We start from the raw sequence: 18993 nt of genomic DNA on the forward strand, positions 1-18993 counted from the left end.
TCTCCTATAGGCTAGCATATAAGCTGAAGGTCAATTGTGGCTATGGTTCTAAGAAGCAAGCAGCATGGGGACACAAGGGCTGTCTTGGCTACCTAGTTGACTTGAGAGTGTAACTTCTCCACGCAAAAGCTTGTGGGAGGAGGGCTGTTTGCAGATGCATAGCCTTATCAGCTAGGCTCAGCCACCTCTGATGACAGCGAGCTCATCACCTTCAAAGCTGTTCCACTGTATTAAAATCAGTGGAAGAGAAGCATAGTGCTGTGATTGAGGTCGAGGAGTTCATTGCGCATCCTGGGGCAGGGATTTTGGTATCTCTGAATCACAGGGGCCTCACTTGGACAGTGGAGAGAAGAGAGGCACATGTAGGGGAGACAGGGCATACATAGCAACTATCAAAAGGGCTCCTGTGTAGAAGGCCATCTTGTCTTGAGTCAGTCTCCCTTCCTGGCCTTGCTACCCACCAATGAGGATGAGAGAAGAGAGGTGGCTCCTCCTTCCTCCCATAGCCTCTAAAGTCTTCTGCTTACCTTCCACCTTCTAGCATCTCTCGTCTTTCAAACCTGCAGGCTAGTTAAGATACCTGAGGCCCTTCCTAGGCTGACCCAGCTGGCCTGACCCTCGTCTTCATTTGCCTCTCCCTCACTTGAATTGACCTGTCCAGGAACACTGGACTCTATAGTTCTTGGAAGGTGCCAGCCCTCTCTGGCTGGTAGTGGCTCCGCCTCCCCTGCAGAGTCCCCATGCCCCTTTCTGTCCAAGCTCACAGCAGGCCATGTTTTGTGTCCATCACTCTACTGGACTCTAGAAGCATGGGGCCTGTGTCTCCTACCTTTAAACCCTGCAGAAACTTCAATACGTGGACCAGCTAGGCCTTGGATTCAAACCCCTTAAAGCCTTGAAGTCTCAGAAGCCTGGGCCAAAGGGTCATGCTGAGGTCAGATGAAGGTCACCCCTTCAGAAGGGAGTAGCTGTGGACCCCGTTGTTTGCTGATATTTGTTCGGTTGTGTGTCAGTACTTGGGCTTGAACCCAGAGGCTAGGTGCTGCCCCTCTTTTTTCACTCAGGGCTGTTGCTGTATTGCTTCAGCCATAGTTCCCTCCACTCATTTGTTTTTTTTAAAACAGGGTCTTACTATGTAGTTCATGCAGGCTGCCCTTGAACTGATGGCCCTCCTTCCTCACCTTCCTCCCTATCCCCTCTCTACTGCTGGGATTATAGGCATGAACCACCATGCCTGGCTATTTGAATTTTCTTAAAAGTGGAGTCTTTACTTGCTTGTCATACTTTAGTTTCCCTTTCCTAACCTAAGATCATTTACCACACCACTTCTCTTTCTGGGGTAGTCTACTTTGGGGCCACTCTGGGCCCCCTATTGCCCTCCACAGTAGAGGTGGTCGTTGTGCTTAATGGCCTTATGTCACCTGGGTGCCATGGATGGTACTGGGGGAGGTGGGGGGAAAGACCTGGACAGGCCAGGTAAAACCAGGAGGTAAAGCCACACTGCGAGAAACGTGGTCACCACAGTCAGTACGGACTGCTCTGGACACTTGGGACCCCTGAGAGTCCCAATCCCAGCCCTGTGTCACCCCTTGGCCCACAGGAGGAGAGCACAAGGAGGATGCAGGCTGGAGCTGCGTGGATGCTCGGCGTGGAAGTGGCTCGGGGCCTTCTGTGGACACCCTGTCCCCTGCCAGCCTGCCCTGGACCCCAGGGAATGCCCAGCTGGGCAGAGTGGGCAACAGTGCCCAGGGCCCCCGCTCCGTCTCTGTCTCTGCTCTGCCCGCCTCCGACTCCCCAGCCCCGGGCCTTAGTGAGGGCTTCTCAGATACCTGTATCCCCCTGCACGCCAGCGGTCGGCTGACACCCCGGGCCCTGCACAGCTTCATCACACCCCCCACCACGCCCCAGCTGCGACGGCACGCCAAGCTGAAGCCACCTAGGACGCCCCCGCCACCCAGCCGAAAGGTCTTCCAGCTGCTGCCCGGCTTCCCCACACTCACCCGCAGCAAGTCCCACGAGTCCCAGCTGGGGAACCGCATCGATGAGGTCTCCCCAATGAGGTGAGTTTGCACTGCAACTTTCTGCTCATTAAGGAACAGAAAAGAAAAAAAAAGGAGGAGCTGGGAAGGTGGCTCAGTGGTAGAGCGCTTGCCTTGCATGCATGAGGCCCTGGGTTCAATTCCTTAGCACCACATAAAAAGAAAAAAGCCGGAAGTGGCACTGTGGCTCAAGTGGTAGAGTGCTAGCCTTGAGCTGAAGAGCTGAGGGACAGCGCCCAGGCCCAGAGTTCAGGCCCCACGACCAGACCCCCCCCCCCAAAAAAAAAAAAGGAGCCGGGTGCCGGTTGCTCACGCCTATAATCCTAGCTACTCAGGAGGCTGAAATCTGAGGACCAAGGTTCAAAGCCAGCCCAGCCTGGAAAGGCTGAGAGACTTATCTCCAATGAACCACTCAGAAAACCAGAAGTGGTGCTGTAGCTCAAGTGGTAGAGAGCTGGTCTTGAGCTGAAGAGCTGAGGGACAGCGCCCAGGCCCAGAGTTCAAGCCCCACAAGCAACCAAAAAAAAAAAAAAAAAGGAAAGAAACGCAGGGCTGGGAATTTAGCTCAGTGGAAAAGTACTTACTTAGCAAGTACAAGGCTCTGAGTTCGATCCTCAGCTCCGCAAAATAAAAAAAAGGAAAAAGAAAGAAAATCAACCCATATAGGAGTAATGAAAAGCAAAAGGTGCCTCCACCTCTCAGTCTAGGCGGCACACAAACAAGCATTTCAGTCTGAATCCCTCTAAGTACTTTTTGGTACATGTGAAACAAGGCAGGGTAGGCTGGGTTAGGCTTGCAATGATAAACAGCTCCCAGGGCTAGGAAAGTGGCTCAGTGGTCGAGTGCTTGCCTTGCATACATGAGGCCCTGGGTTCGATTCCTCAGCACCACATAAACAGAAAAAGCCAGAAGTGGTGTTGTGGCTCAAGCGGTAGAGTGCTTGCCTTGAGCTGAAGAGTTGAGGGGCAGTGCCTAGGCCCAGAGTTCAGGTCCACAACCGGCAAAAAAAAAAAAAAACAGCTCCCCAAATCCCTGGCTTAAAACAACAAAGGTATGTTTCTCACAGGCTGGTAGAGCAACTACCACCCAGAACTCAATCCCAGTCTCAGCCTTCTGACTTCTAGGATTACAGGTGTGAACTGCCATGCCAGTCTCTTTTCCTTATTTCCAGACTGGGAATAATCTGGAAAAGGAAAAGTTACCTTTTTTTTTTTGCTGATACACAGTATGTAATTAAGCCTACATTGATCCATTGGGGAGAAACCATAAGTGCTCAGGATACAGTTCAAACACAACTGAAGGTAACAGTAACTGCAGGGCAGACTGCATTCTTTATCAACACATAGGAACTTTTTGTAACTATGCTTGATTAGAACTATGTGTAACAAATCCAGAAATAAGGCAGGTGTGCCATATATTGGTACTGAACATATTCAGACTTTTTCCCTTTGTCTTCCTTCCTCCCTCCTCTCTCCTTCCTTCCTTCCTTCCTTCCTTCCTTCCTTCCTTCCTTCCTTCCTTCCTTTCTTCCTTCCTTCCTTCCTTCCTTTCTTCCTTCCTTCCTTCCTTCCTTTCTCTCTCTCTCTCTCTCTCTCTTTTTCTTCTATGTAGCCCAGATTGGCCTTGAACTCAAAATACCACTGTCTCAGCCATCTAGGATTATAGGCATGTACCACCATGCCAGTCTCTTGTCCTTATGTCTTAAACAGTACAGTTTAACAACTACTTACATAGCATTTTTATTGAGTAAATGACAGTCACATGGTCCAAAATCCTGGTGTTGTGGCCCATGTCTCCTGTCTCTGTGAAGATAGACAGGAAAAAGTAGACCTCCACCATTTTTACTCAGTCACCTGGCTTCCTTTCAGGAGCCAAACAGCGTGTCATTTCTGTTTATATACTCCTGTAGCAATTCAGATACACTCACATAAACTTCTTTCATATCATTTAATTTACAGTTTATTTAACTTGTCTTCTACTGGACATTTAGGTCATTGTGGGGTTTTGTTATTGTTGTTGTTGTTGTTGTTGATACAAAACTTGTCCCTGCAGAGGACCCATGTGGTCAGGACTGAAAGGAAACTGTTTTCTTTGTGTGCCTTTTTTCCTTCTTGCACCCCTGAGGATTGGCACACCTGGCTTCCCTCCTTGTCTAGAGGGTTCCTCAGGTCCTGGAGTCTTGTTTGCTGGACTCACTTGCTCCCACGCAAGAGCCTGGGGTTCTGAATCCACCCCTACTCCATTCTTCCCCCCTTCCCCCAATCAGAACCAGCCCTGACATAGGTGACTCTTAGCTCCTTCATTCCTGGAGACAACGGCAGCCTCAGGAGGTGTTCTTACTTGGTCCATCTTGGGGTTCACCTTTGAGTTCTGCACAGCTATTCTCCCTTCCCTCTTGGCCCAGCCATAACCTCTCCAGGATATCCTGCCTAGACCCTGGGCAGGGCTCCCCTACCTATGGGTCACATGACCTAGGAAGACTCTACGAATCTCCATTTTCTCAGCTGAGAAATGAGGTGAATTCTGTCATGCTGGCTAGGTTTAAGTAAGCTCTTCTGTTAGAGTGCACATCACAAGTTCTTATTTAGCTGTCTCCACAGGCATTGCTGGCGTTCCCCTAGTCACTCAGCCTGTCCCAAATTAGGCCTCTGTCCCTTGTCCCAGCTCCTGGCCTTCTCCCTCCCCAGGGTAATAATGGTCTAGGAACAGGATGAGCCAGCATGGTGACATAATCCCTCTCTCTCCTTTTGTCTCCTCCAGGTTGGGTAAGAGTGATTCGTTTTCGTCCCCTCTGCTACCAGAAGTCACATTTGTGTTGCTGTCCCCGTCGGGGGTGGATTTCTCTGACCCTCTCTTAGCTCACTTGGCCTTTCTGAAGTCCAGAAGCAGAGGGCTAGTAACCACTGCAGAAAATAGCTCTGACACCGGTGGCCTTAAAGTGACAGGTGACCTCAGCCCAGCACATGGCTCCTTTCTGAGAAATAAAGACCAGACGGGGCCTGTCTCCACCTTGCCATCTGGAATGCCCTGCATGGCGGATGCTTGCCCTCAGGGCTCCCCTGATACAACAGTGCTCCCAGAAGGAGGCGCTGTCTGCCTGCTTGGGGCTCTCAGAGCCCTGGTAAAGGTCCCCAGACCCCTGTCTCCTCATGGTAACACAGTCCTGATGACAGCTCTGAATCACAGGGTGCATAGCCCCCTGGATGGGCAAGAGGGAGCCCTTTTCCACCCTGAATCTCAGGGCTGGAGTGAGTGTCTCGTACTGCTCTGTGGAGCTTCTCGTGACTAAAAGCAGTGGAGACTGCTGGCACTGGCATCTGAGCAGAAGCCAGAGATGCCTCAGTTTCTCTAAGTTTCACTGCTGAGCAGAGTGAAGGGGCTATGGGTAAGGTATTGGGAGGAGGAAGGATTTGTAACAGTAGTTCTGGAGGGAGCTGCTGCAGGTACCCAGGGAAGGTTGGGGTGCAAAACAGGGCGGGGCGGGCCTTGAGCTAGGATCTGATGGCTCATGCCTGTAATCCTAGCTACTCAGAGGCTGAGATCTGAGGATTGCAGTTCAAAGCCAGCTGGAGCAGGAAAGTCTGTGAGACTCAACCACCAGAGAACTGGAAGTGGCACTGTGGCTCAAGTGGTAGAGCATTAGAGGGACAGCGCCCATGCTCAGAGTTCAAGCCCCATGGAGGACAAAAAAAAGAGGGGAGGGGTCCTTGACAGCTCTTCCTTAGGACAGCCCTGACCCTGTTATTCTACAGTTATCATCTACCCAACAGTGAGACTATTGGGCTTTCAGGGCCTGTGCTCCATCTACACCAAAGAGTGGGGTGCTCTTTGGTAATTATCCAGTCCCTATACCTGTGGCTGATGTTACCAATCAGAGGGTATGCTCTGAGCTAAATGGCTGACCTTTCATCTTCCTGTTGTCTGTGTCTCTTTAGCTGGTGGCTCACACCACTAACAATATGTTTTAGTTGCCTTTGCTTCTGACTAGAGTGGTCAGGAGGAAGTTGGGGGGTGTCTACCCTGTCACAAATGTGCCAGAGAACTGCAGGTGATGGATGACTCTGCTGTAGGTGGACTGTGTCCAGCTGTTCATTCCTGCACAGCCTGCTCAAATCTGTTCTTAAGGAAGTCCCTAGGAAACCCTCCAAGGAGGCAAAGGCCCTTCTCAGCAAAGCAAGGAGGTGCTGGAGACATCTCCAAAGGCTGGGGCTACTGTGTGGCAGGTTGGGCTAGCCCTGTGGAGTTTTACACAGTCCTTGCCTTCCTTCAAGACTAGCAAAGGTGGCTTGTAGAGAAATGTCCTCACTGTCTGCTGGCCAGAAGAGCACAAGTTGAGGTGTATGGATAGCCCTGAGCCCTTCACCGCCATCAAGCTTCTACCTACATAAGGCGTAAACAGAATTAAGGCCCAGAAGCAGGATGTTCATGAGTAAGGGAGTGCAAAATTTCTCTTGCCTTTGCATTTTCTGCCTCCCAAGCCTGCTGTCCACTGAAGCAGAAATCTGCATGAAGGTGGTACAGGCCACTGTGAGATGGCGGCCTGCTCCGATCCCCTGGCTGGCCCACCCCTGTTTCATACACATTGGTTTGTTTGTCTTTGTATCATGAGATGTACCACCCCATTCCATTAGAGCCTATGATCCCTGAACTAGAAGGTCACAGGCACACACCATCAGAGGCAGAGCTTCCTCAGTTTACCCAACCTGGCCTCTGCCCCTGCAGATCTCCAACATGGATCCCCACAGATGGTACGAAGGGACATCGGACTCTCGGTGACACACAGGTAGGTCCAGGTGGGGAGGGGCTACAGAGCTGGCCTGAGTTCCACAGGGTGCCAGGATTCCCTGTTGAGTTGTACTATCTGCTCTAGCTGGTTGAGGCACATGTTGAGGTCACATTGCCAGTGAGATAGAGCTTGAGCCCAGGGGCTTTCCAGGGACTTCTGCCTGGAGCCTTGGCAGTCTGAGATCTGGTACCCAAGATCTACTGTACACCCATGCAGAGAGAAGAGGGCTAGACTAGGCCCTCTCCTATGTTCTCTGAGCCAACTGCCCAAAATCCTAGACCTGCCTAATTCCTGGGGGAGGGTCTTAATGACAAGTGAGCTAAAATTTGTAGACACATTAAAATTGTTCCACCAGTGTGATACATAGTCATTATGTTAATCCTGTGATACTATGCTTTTTAAAAAAATGAACAAAGCAAAACAGTATTCCCCCCACTCTTAGTTCTTCCTGCCCTGAGGACTGGCCTGGGGCTTTATTTTTCTGGAGGATGCTACCCGCTTAAACCCATCCTTGTTTCTAGGTCCCATCTATTTTTTCCTCCATTGTTTTTTTTAAATAGCTTTTAGACTGAAAATATATTCAATAGTCAGGAGGTTTGAAGGGGTGGAGAGAAAGGCTCCCCATTCCTGTTCCTTGGTCCCCACTTGTGCTGTCAACAAATCTCAAGAGTTTCCTAGGTATCCTTCAAGAGATACTTTAGACAAGCAGATCTGACCCGTACACTGTATATGCTATACACTGGTTTATACTTTGCTTTGAAATTGCATGATCTATATAGGACAAAATACACACTGGGATTTATATATGTATGTCTATGTGTCTATATATCCAGATGAAACTACAAAGATATTGCAGCACCCAGGAAGTTCGTTGTCTGGCTCTGTCACTGCTCTGCAGTTCAGATTCAAGTCTGTCAGCATAGATTATTTCTTCCTGTGCCTGATCATATCCTAGCTCACTTTGGTCACTTGGCAATGTGATTTGTAGGTCGTTAATATGCACATGGAAGGAATTTCTTTATTTTATTCTCCAAGCCTTTATAGGGGAAAACTGTACTCCAGTGGGTTACCTGCTGATGGATATATATGGTCATTCTGCCACACGCATGCTGCACGGGCACCTTTGCCTGTTGGGCACCCAGGAAATATGGGGAAGGGAAGTAAATTCTAAAGACTGGCCTTGCCAGTGATGCTCACTGGTGATTAGTTCAATCGTAGCTGGGAAATCTGAGTCCTCAGGGGAACGAGGAGCAAGGGCTCCTGGGGCTCAGCTCTTGGGACTGGGGGTTGGAACCAAATAGTTCCTTCAGTAGCCAGGCTCTGATCTCCATGGGTATGTCCAACCCTGCAGGTTCTCCACCAAGTCCTGGCTGTCGCAGGTCTGCCACGTGTGCCAGAAGAGCATGATGTTTGGAGTGAAGTGCAAGCATTGCAGGTGACAGGCGTGTATGGGAGGGATCCATAGCCCTGGTACTTCATTCTTGGACTTAGGTCATGTCAGAGCTCAGGAAAGTTCTCTTAAGCCTGTAGTTCACAATCCCATCCAGCACAACAAGAGTGATGGGCCCTCTCTAGAGGAGATGTAAGTGAGGCACTCTGGGAAGAAGGGAACTGTTAGGTGGGCTTTGGAGGTTGACAAGTTTACTAAGTAGACCAAGAGAGAAAGAGAATTCAAAGGCAGGGTGGGAAGTAGGGGCTGTCCTGGGAGCCATAAGGCATTCTAAAGTTTCGCTTTACATTTTAGCGCGTGCGCGCACGCGCACACACACACACGATGTGGGAAGTGGACAGGTGATGGTTGAAATGGGGAGAATGAGGTGGGAATGTAGATTCCAGCCACACACTGCTTTACTGTGGTTTCTAGTGAGCAAGGACAGGACAGGGAACAGTGTGAGGTGGGCAGTCTGTCTCTGCTTTCTGGTGGGTCTCCCCTTACGGACGGTGGCCCAGAGTCTCACTTTGCAGCTCACCTAGCCCCACCTTGCTGTGAGACTTGAGGCAAGATGCTTGACCTTTCTGGACTTCATTTGTGTCATTTATACATCGGGGAAGATGAATCCATCAGGACTGCTCTACACATCCATGCTAGTGGATGCGGCAGCTCTTTTGTATGTGTGTGTGCTGGTACTGGGGTTTGAACTTGGAACCTTGTACTCTTTTCCATTCAAGGCTGACCACTAAGCCCCAGTTCCATTTCAGGTTTTTTTGTTTGCCTGGGTTGGCTTTGAACTAGGATCTTCAGATCTCAGCCTCCTAAGTAGCTAGAATTATAAGTGTGAGCCACCTATATTTGGCTGCAGAACCCCGCTCTTTCATGAATGCAAAGGCTCTTCAGGGTCCCCAGGATCCTTTGATGTTGCAGACATTGTCCTTCTAATTACTTTATAAGTTCACATTTGTTTCTGAGTGCAACAGGTCCCCCAGCCTTAGAAAGTAGGCGGGGGGTGAGAGGGTGGGGGAGTGGATGAGTGTGGTGCAATGAGTGATGGCAGGTCCAGTGCAGCCTTCTATACCAGGAGGACTTGGTGGACTTCAGCAGAACTAGGCCAGCTGATTGGACAGAAGCAACTGCTATGAAGGTGGACTGTTGGGCACTTCAGAGTTAATGTTGGTTGAGATGTTGGTAGAAACTGAGGTAGTCATAGACAAACACAATACAGAGCTGGGAGGTACTGGTGGGGCCCTCCAATCCCTGATTTTGTCTTTTTTTTCTACCAGATTGAAATGTCACAACAAGTGTACAAAGGAAGCACCGGCCTGTAGAATATCCTTTCTTCCACGTGAGTGCTGCCTTCCTGTCCTCCACCTCCCAGGATCTGGGCCCATTTCACTTAGTTCCTGCTAACGCTCCCTCCCACTTCTAAAACAGTAGCAAGGCTCCGGAGGACAGAATCTGTCCCCTCAGATATCAACAATCCAGTGGATAGAGCGGCTGAACCGCACTTTGGAACCCTCCCCAAGGCACTGACAAAGAAGGTAAGCCGGTAGTACCCCCTGGTCTGTGCTTCTGTCCAGAACAGCCACCCATATTTCCCGGGGATCTCTTCCTGCTGAACCTTCTCCTGGGGTCCGGCAGGGATGCAGGGCCGGTGCGGCATGCTCACACCGTGACCCTGTGGCCTCGGGACCCTGCCTGAGCCCTGTCGTAGGCATCCTGTTTCTCCCAGACTGTATGTAGGCAACTATGGTTCTCTGAGCCAACATTGCTTGGGTGCTTGTGATGTGCTAGAATCTTCTCAGTGTTTTCAGTGAACCTGCACATAATGTTAGTCCCCCCCCCCCCCGTACCCACAGGGAGATGGAGGCTGGGTCCCGGCTCCTACTTGCCATGCCCCCATGTGATGGGACGGGCCTCCTTTACAGAGGTGCTCAGTCCATGCCTGAGGCCCCACCCACATGACCCAAGCACCTCCTCAAAGTCCCCTTCTTAATGCCAGCCAGGGAGGGTCAGAATTTCAAATGCACATTTTAGGGGAACACAAGCATTCAGATTCTAACAGATCCTCAGCCCTGGGAAAATTGTGAGCTATCCCCTTGGCTGCCTCTGTGTCCTCAAGTGAGCTGCTTGACCTTCTGTGCCTCAGCCTCCTGTTGTGTGAGGTGGAGGTAACAGTGCGAAGGCAATGAGTTTACTCATTACCCCACCATCGCCATCACCTCTTCAGCAGACAGGTGAAATTCCTCAGGAATGCCAACACCTCCCAGGCCCAGCACCTTCGTTACCAGTCTTTGCTCCTGTCCAGTCACCCCTCAATACCAACTGGTCCTCGTGTGCTCACCCCACAGCCTGGCATGTTTGCGCCTCCTCTCTACCCACCAGGACCCACTGTTGAGCCGTTCTGCCCACATCTACTTGGCCCTTGGCCATCTCAGTCTGGAGATGCCAGGGGTCTCCTGGCACCAAAGGCAGCTACCCAGCATTATCATCCCAGTGTCGGTTTTGTGTTTTAACTGGGATCTGAGTCCTCAGTACTTTGGGGACTAGGCCTATGAGGTCCCCATACATCTTCCTCCTCATGGTCTCCCTGTTCCTCGTACAATGCCTGGTGTATAGTAGATGCTGTGTAAACACTTGTGTGATGGTGAATCCATTAACTCATTGAATAAACCTTCCAGTGTCTAGCCCCAAAGCAAGCGGGTGTTGCATGGGAGAGCCAGTCCTCAGCAAACCACTCAAGGAGTCTAGTCGACAGCTGTGGTCTGCGAAAGACCTGCCGGGAGCTGGGGGAGGATAGAGAGGAGGAGCATGGTCCCAGTAGAGGGATTCAGGAAGGGCTTGCCCTGGGAGGAAAATATGAACTGAAAAAAGGTGGACAGATGTGCTGTAGGGGCTGGGCTTTAAGTCCCACCTCCCTCACACGTTAGGTCTGGAGGATTGAGAGCTGAGGGCAGGACCCTGAGGACCCCTAGGCTGACCTTGTCCTTGTCTGAGGGCCTCGGAGGGTCCCAGCTGGTCCCACCTCGACTGCTCTGGTCCTGCAGGAGCATCCTCCAGCCATGAATCACCTGGACTCCAGCAGCAACCCATCCTCCACCACGTCCTCCACACCTTCTTCGCCAGCGCCCTTCCCGACCTCGTCGAACCCGTCCAGTGCCACCACTCCCCCCAACCCCTCACCTGGCCAACGGGACAGCAGGTTCAACTTCCCAGGTACCCCACTTCTGGGCTTTTCTGATTCTCAGATCTCTAACTCCCAGCTGGCCCAGCAGATTCAGAGTGAGATGCCGCTGCTATACTGAGCGCTGAGGTGTATGAAGCACAGTAGGAGGTTGCTGCTGTTGTACACATTTTGTAGATGGGGACACTGAGGTTCAGCGTGAGGAAGTAACTTGCCATGAGTTGTTCAGCTTGTAGCACACAGAGCCAGGACTAAACCCAAGTCCATCTGACCCAGAGCCCGGGGTTTTGGCATGATCCTCATGCTGCTCTCCTGTGGCTTCTTCTGAGCACAGTCACTCAGAGCTGGATTCCGATTAGGGAGAGGACATGCAGGTTCTGCTACCTCCCCACTCTGATTGGGCCAGCTACTCAAAAGAAATTTCTCATAGCTGTTTGTTAAACAAGGAAACTATATGAAGCTGGAATGAGATGTGCCCACTGTACAATTGAGGGCAGTGCTGGCAGAGCATGCCTGATCCAGAGCAACCTACAACACCAAGAACAGGCTGCCCTGGGGTCTGCAGGCCAAGGCCAAGATCTTGGCCTCTTCTGTCCTCAGCTTCCACCTGGCTCAGCCTCTCCAGGTAATGGAGGCAAGCTCACAAGCTTAGGCAGGACTAAGCTGATGACCTAGCCTTCTGGCAGCTCCTTGCTGTCCATCTCAGCCTTGCTTTACTTATGTTTACAGTCCTGGATGGGGAGGGAAGGGATGGTTATGACACCCATTTGCTATGGGCTTAGCACAGGCCCTCTGCCCTCTGCTACCTGTGGGCTCCAGGTCGGTACCCATCACTGGCTCTGAGCCAGAGAGGACAGAGGGAAGGCTGTCCCTGTGCTGTGGACATGCAGCCACCGGCAGGCTAGGCAGCCTTGGGGCCCATCTCTCCCAGGTTCCAGGGGACTTGTTTTGAGGTGGTGACAGCTTGGGGCTTTGTGGGACTGCTTGTCTTTTTTGCTTGCTCTTTGGTCTTGAGGTGCACGTGGTTGATCTCCTGACATGAACTAACGCCTTAAGCACACCCACGCTCCCCCTCCTCTTGAGTGATGGCCCATTTGATTAACCTCCTTCTATTCTGTGCTGTCATTCTTCTGGGAAACTGGCCCTTTACTATACCATCTAGTCTGGGCCTTTTAAAAGGAAGGCTTGTTTGAAAAACAACAGTTGGAGAGAAAGTCCTTTTTACTGATGTCCCAAGAGGGGACTTGGCCCTCATTGACCCCGCTACCCAGGCCTCTCTCTCCACAGTCTCAGGGAGCCATCATGCCAGCCCCTCTGGGACATTAGACATGATCTTTAAGAGTAAACTAGGAGAGCAGTTATGCTCCCCCATTTTCAGTGAGGCACCTGGAGAGGTTAACCATCTTGCCAAGAGCCTAGAGCCTTCCTTGCCAGTGGTGAATTGAAGTTAGAACGTTCAGGGTCAGGTGGGCATGGTGGTGAGCGCCTGAAGTCTCAGCTACTCAAGAGGATGAGTTAGGAGTTGCTTGTGCCCATGCGTTTGAGACCAGCCTAGGCAACATAGAGAAGGCTCTTCTCAAAACCACTCTGTCACACAATAGACAGGGTGGTTTTGTGTGTGCAGGAAATGGGTAGATGAGATGGAGGTACTCTGGGGCTCAGGTGGACTAAAGGGGAGGAGGCTGTTATATACACACTGTTAAGCCTTTTTTAAAAAATTATTTAAGTAATTGTACAAAGGGGTTTCAATTCAGTAAATCAGTTTATAAGTACAGTGCAGGGGCTGGGAAGGTGGCTCAGTGGTAGAGTGCTTGCCTTGCATGCCTGAGGCCCTGGGTTCGATTCCTCAGCACCACATAAGCAAAAAGAAAAAAAAAGCCTGAAGTGGCGCTGTGGCTCAAGTGGTAGAGTGCTAGCCTTGAGCTGAAGAGCTGAGGGACAGCGCCCAGGCTCAGAGTTCAGGCCCCATGACTGGACCCAAAAAAAAAAAAAAAAATAAGTACAGTGCAACCTTTTGTGGTGTGTACCAGTACTGGGGCTTTAACTCAGGACCTAGGTATTATCCCTAAGCTTTTTTGCTCAAGACTTGCAATCTGCCCCTTGAGCCACAGCTCCACTTCTGACTTTTTTTTTCTGCTTATTGGAGATAAGATTCTCAGACTTTTTGGCCCAAGCTGGCTTCAAACCACGATCCTCAGATCTCAGCCTCTTGAGTAGTTACGATTATAGGTATGAGTCACTAGGACCCTTCTTTAGATACAATGCGTCATGATAAACTTTTTCAGAACCAATTTTTCTCACTCATTGTATCTTGCTCCCCTGGCTCATGTACATTTCTCAAAGTAGAAGTGGCTAGAGCTTTCCCAGAGCCATGCACTGCCCAGGGCTCTACAGCCAGGGGGCTGCTGAGATGGGCCTAGAACGCCCCTTTTCTCAGCTGCCCTTTCGCCCCTGGGCTTCCTGCCAGCACCCATTTTCCACAGCTCTCTTCCTCCTTTTTGCATAGCTCTGTCCTTTCCACACCCATCTGGGGTGGGTCAGGTGGAGCAGGTCCCCTGCCCAGTAACCAAGCCCACCATCCTCCCTCCTCCCTGGCTGCATTCGCATTCTGTGTGTGTGACTCACCTCCTCTTCTGTTTAAAGCTGCCTACTTCATTCATCATAGACAGCAGTTTATATTTCCAGGTGAGTCCTCTGCATGATTCCACTAACTGCCACCTGGGTGCTTGAGTCCACCATGGCTGGGCAAGGGAGCAGGGCAGGGGCCTGCCTGGAGGTGGGCCCCCACGTGGGTAGTGTCTTGCTGGGAGGGGACCATGGAAAACTGTCTAGCCTTTTGCATAGAGACTAGGTAACACTGCCAGGTGATGGCAGAAACAGGACTAGAGCCTTCTTTGCAGAATGAGGGGAGAGGACTCTATGCTGACATGAGCATCTGTCACAGTGTCCTCTCTACATAAGGACAACTGGAAAAGTCTGACAGGCTGCATCTGTCAGCAGGCTTTGCCTTTATGAGCCTTCCTGCACGGTACCACCTGCTGGCCATCGCTGGCACTGTCTCCTTATTGCAGAAAGTTTTATAAACTTTCAATAGACAATTTCAGATTTCCTTCCCACAAAAATCTTTTTTCCCCGCCTTTGTATTTGGTCAACATTTGTGTCAACTTTTGATTCTGACTATATTCTTTCCCCCCAAGGAGTTTATAAGATCAGTGCTTTTTTCCTCTGGCAGGAAGTAACAAGCATGACTGGTCTATGTGTTTTAGACAGATCATAGCTATTGTCCAGCCCCTCCCTCTTCCCCCCTCCCCTGCTCCGGTTTGTACTGTCTTGAAGTCACAGTGTTTGGTTATTCCTGGCTTTTCTGTTTTCCAATTCTGGAATTGACTCCTTAAGGAAATTAAGAGAGCTTTTATAGATGTGTGCAGGTCTGCAGTGACCAGGTACCTAGGATTTGGCCCACATAGCTCTGGGAACGACTGAGATGCCTCTGTGGTTCCTATCTGCTTTGCTGTGACTCCCAAGAGCCTACTGGGTACTCTCTCTAGTACTTGTACAGGGGAGTGTCTCCCCCTGCTCCAATTGGGAAAACATGGCTCTTTCTGAAGATACAGTGAAGAAAGGGGTTCTTTCTTAAATAAACATGAACACTGTTGGGAGAAGAATGCAGAATATGTTCTGACCATCTAAGGGGTTCCAAGACATTTTATCCTCCTTCCCTCCTCCTGGATGCCATGTCTTACTGACTCCCACTCCTGTATGCCTTCTATGGAAACTGAGCAATGGAAGTGGATGGAAATGCCAGGCCACCCTGCAGTCAGTGGAGACGACATGATGGTGACTGAGGAGGCCTTAGCTGAGGATCCTAAGGCCTGGGGTCCCCTGAAACTACACAGGATGTCAGACATATGTGTGCCTTGCTCTGATAAGAAGGCCCACAGCTTGTATCCGATTCCCCACAGATCTCTGCCAGGACCCAGAGATGTGTGTTAACTTCTCATCTCATTGACCATCAGACAGAGCCAAGTGGAGGGGGATCTGTTGGCAGAATGGGATAGAGAGACAGAAGAAGGGCTACTAATAGCCTGAGCTGCTGCTGCTTCCAGTCTCTCTCCTACTGAGGCAGAGAAGGGAGAAGCCTGGGACAGTCCCGGCCAGCCCTGAGCCACCAGTCTCCTAGTAGCACTTCAGCTTCTAACAGGGCCAATGGTTGACCATCTGTTTCTGTGACCCTGGGTCTTTGGCTTGGGTCCTCCACGGCCACCTGTCCTGGGATCCTCTAATGTGTGGACTAGGAATTTTATCTTTTCCCCAGAGCTATACCACCAGGTCCCCCCAGTCCCAGAAGCTGAGGGGGTGGGTCCTCTGCCTGGATATTCCCAGCAGCTGCACTAGGCACCAGGTGTCACTAGAGAGCATGGGAATTGTGTCTTCAGGGAAGGCCTGTCTCTGCAGAGGTAGCTGTGGCCCAGCTGGCTTTTGCCACTTGCCATTAGGCCACAGAGCAATGGCGGCAACAGAAAGGTGGAAGCTCAGCCCTGTTTCAGGACATGTTTGTGTGCACCAGACTCAAGATTGAGGAGGCCAAATCATGACAGGCTGAGGGACAAGTATAAGCTGTTCCAGATGGCAGTGGCCAGCGAGCTGTGACAGCTACTAGGAGAGAGACTTCCTTGGTGTGCTGGGCTCCAAGCTGGAATTTTTTTGGGGGGTGCAGAAAAGCAACCTCACACAATTGTTTTTGTCATTTGTTTCCTCCAGACATTTCGGCCTTTCCACAATCAGCCCCACTCCCCAGCACAGCTGACACTACTCGGTATGTACCCCAGTGCTGAATTTGAATTCTCTTCTGTGTGGACCTAAATCTCTTCACACCTCCCAATCCTACCCCTAAATCTCTGGCCTTTGGGCTCTGAGTGTTACCCTGTACCTGGCATAGCTCTTGCCTTTAATCCTAGCTACTGACAAGGCCAGTCAGGGGTGTGTGTGTGTATGTGTGTGTGTGCTCATTAACTCATCCAGAGTATTTATTACCCTCATAACAATGCAGTGAACATTTTGTGGAGAAAGCTTGTGATCCAGTAGGGTGGACACAGGCAGAATTTAAAAAAAAAATCTGTGACTTTTTTATTTTTATTTATTTATTTTTTGTTGGTTGTAGGGCTTGAACTCTGGGCCTGGGTGCTGTCCTGGAGCCCTTCAGCTCAAGGCGAGCACTCTACCACTTGAGCCACAGCGCCACCTCTGGTTTTCTGGTGGTTTATTGGAGATAACAGTCTCATGGACTTTCCTTCCTGGGCTGGCTTTGAGCCATGATCCTCAGTTCTCAGCCTCCTGAGTAGCTAGGATTACAGGCATGAGCCACTGGTGCCTGGCTTGTAAGATTCTTATCTCCAGTCAACCAGCAAAAAGCCAAAAGTGGAGTTGTGGCTCAAATGATAGAATGCTAGCTTTGAGCAAAAAAAGTTAAAGGCCCTGGGCTGAGAAGGTGGCTCAGTGATAGAGTGCCTGCATTGCATGCATGAGGCCCTGGGTTTGATTCCTCAACACCACATAAGCAGAAAAAGCCAGAAGTGGCGGTATGGCTCAAGTGGTAGAGCGCTAGCCTTGAGCTGACAGCACCCAAGCCCAGAGTTGAGGTCCCATGACTGACCAAAAAAAAAGTTAAAGGTCCTGAGTTCAAGCAAGCCCCCATACCAGCAAACAATAATAATAACCATAACAGTAAAAAGAGCCCTGTTTTGGGAGCCTGTTCTCCAAATCAGGCTGGGCTAAGCTTTCATGCTGCAGGTCTCACAGAACAACAGAAGGTATCATCCCTAGTGGGCTTTGTGGCTCAGTGAGGTTAAGTAACACAAGGTCAGTCAGGGAAGAAGTGACGAAGCCAATCTCAAAGGCAAGGCTGCCTGATCCCAAGTCCTGTGTGCTCCGAATCCCATAGTGAAGTGTCAGATTTGAAAGGGGCCCTGATAGTTACTGCCTTCCCTCACCCCCCATTCTGTCTGTAGTCAGCCTGGAGGGACAGCCAAGGCAGGATGAAGGGGCAGGCCTGGTCTTCAGACTCCTGCCTGTGACCACAATGTCCACACTGCTATGCCCTCAGCCAAGTGTGTCATGATAAACATCTAGAAGTGGCCTTGAGTCTCACTGGGTGAGTCCCTTGCCCAGCCCATGGTCCCCTTGACAAAGCCTGTTTTATTCCTAGGCTCGAGGAGCCACCCAAAGCAGATGTATCGGAGGTACATGAAGTAGAGGTGAGTGCAGGTGGCATGTGCATCCACGGGAAGCCTCCTCCCCCCTCAGGATGGGGCGGTGTGGGCAGTCAGCCTGAGTGTTCCCAGGTGCTTACTGCAGCAGAGGTTGGCAGATGGGGACAGCAGGGAGGAATGAAGACTAACTGAAGTAAGCACTTCTCTCTGCCTGGGGACCCATTCAGTCAGCCTCTGATGAAGTCAGACATCTCTGTATTGTCAGAGCTTGCCAGGTGATTCTGATTGGAACCAGGGTCCAAAACCACTGTCTTGATCCTTGAACAAAGCTGAGAACTGAGTCTGGGTCCCTGTAGTGGAGCGGGAATTCGAGAACATGGCTCTTGCCAAGGGAAGAGGCAGAAACTGTGTTTAAATAGGAGAATACCACAGGGATGAATACAGTTCAATTCTCCCACAACTAGGATGTTAGTGCTGTTTCCTAAGCAATTAACTATTGCTCTTCAGCCCATCTTAGATCTTGCAGTGTTAGCAAGACACAGGGCCTCAGTGTCCCACATTTTATGAACAAAGACACTTGAGGTCCAGGGATGCTGGGTGACCAGCCTGCTGTCCACAGAAAGCCAGTGCAGAGCTACAGATAGCCCAGGGTCATATCCTCTCCTCCCTCACCTGGTGAGAGCCATCTGCCCCATTCTCCTTTCAGGCTGAGGAGCCAGAAGGTGGCAAGTCAGAGGCAGAAGATGATGAGGATGAATTAGATGACCTTCCCAGCTCCCGTCGACCCTGGCGGGGTCCCATCTCTCGCAAGGCCAGTCAGACCAGCGTGTACCTGCAGGAGTGGGACATCCCTTTTGAGCAGGTGGAGCTGGGCGAACCCATTGGGCAGGGCCGCTGGGGCCGAGTGCACCGGGGCCGATGGCACGGCGAGGTGGCCATCCGTCTCTTGGAGATGGATGGCCACAACCAGGATCACCTGAAGCTGTTCAAGAAGGAGGTGATGAACTACCGGCAGACACGGCATGAGAACGTGGTGCTCTTCATGGGTGCCTGCATGAACCCACCCCAACTGGCCATCATCACCAGGTAAGCTGCCCCATCCCTGGCTGGACATGGGTGGGGGGGTGGGCAGCTAGCCTTCTCCTCCCTGAGAGCCCTGGAACCATTCTGGAAGGAAGTAAAGGATTTTAGAGAGAGATACAAAGAAGAAAACAAAAAATGGAATATAGTTTCCCCACTCACAACCTCACTGACATTGAAAAACAAAGCCAGGGATAGGGGTTGCACATCTGTAATCCCAGCTTTTTAGAGGCTGAGGCAAGAGTCACAGCCAGTTGCTT

At 50.9% G+C, this 18993-nt stretch overlaps 1 protein-coding gene across 4 annotated transcripts in view; it reads left to right on the top strand.

The window, feature by feature from the left end:
• Ksr1 (kinase suppressor of ras 1) overlaps positions 1-18993 on the top strand; it is a 151831-nt gene that overhangs the window by 117678 nt on the left and 15160 nt on the right. For all 4 annotated transcript variants that reach the window (XM_013016588.1, XM_013016590.1, XM_013016591.1 and 1 more), the window contains exons 4-13: positions 1601-2060; positions 4800-4804; positions 6762-6822; positions 8177-8260; positions 9544-9605; positions 9695-9801; positions 11308-11476; positions 16206-16260; positions 17650-17698; positions 18360-18739. In XM_013016588.1, coding sequence (XP_012872042.1) covers positions 1601-2060; positions 4800-4804; positions 6762-6822; positions 8177-8260; positions 9544-9605; positions 9695-9801; positions 11308-11476; positions 16206-16260; positions 17650-17698; positions 18360-18739 — 1432 coding nt within the window. The remainder of the gene's footprint in view (positions 1-1600; positions 2061-4799; positions 4805-6761; positions 6823-8176; positions 8261-9543; positions 9606-9694; positions 9802-11307; positions 11477-16205; positions 16261-17649; positions 17699-18359; positions 18740-18993) is intronic.

This window comes from Dipodomys ordii, unplaced genomic scaffold, assembly GCF_000151885.1.
Source record: "Dipodomys ordii isolate 6190 unplaced genomic scaffold, Dord_2.0 Scaffold31, whole genome shotgun sequence".
NCBI lineage: Eukaryota > Metazoa > Chordata > Mammalia > Rodentia > Heteromyidae > Dipodomys > Dipodomys ordii.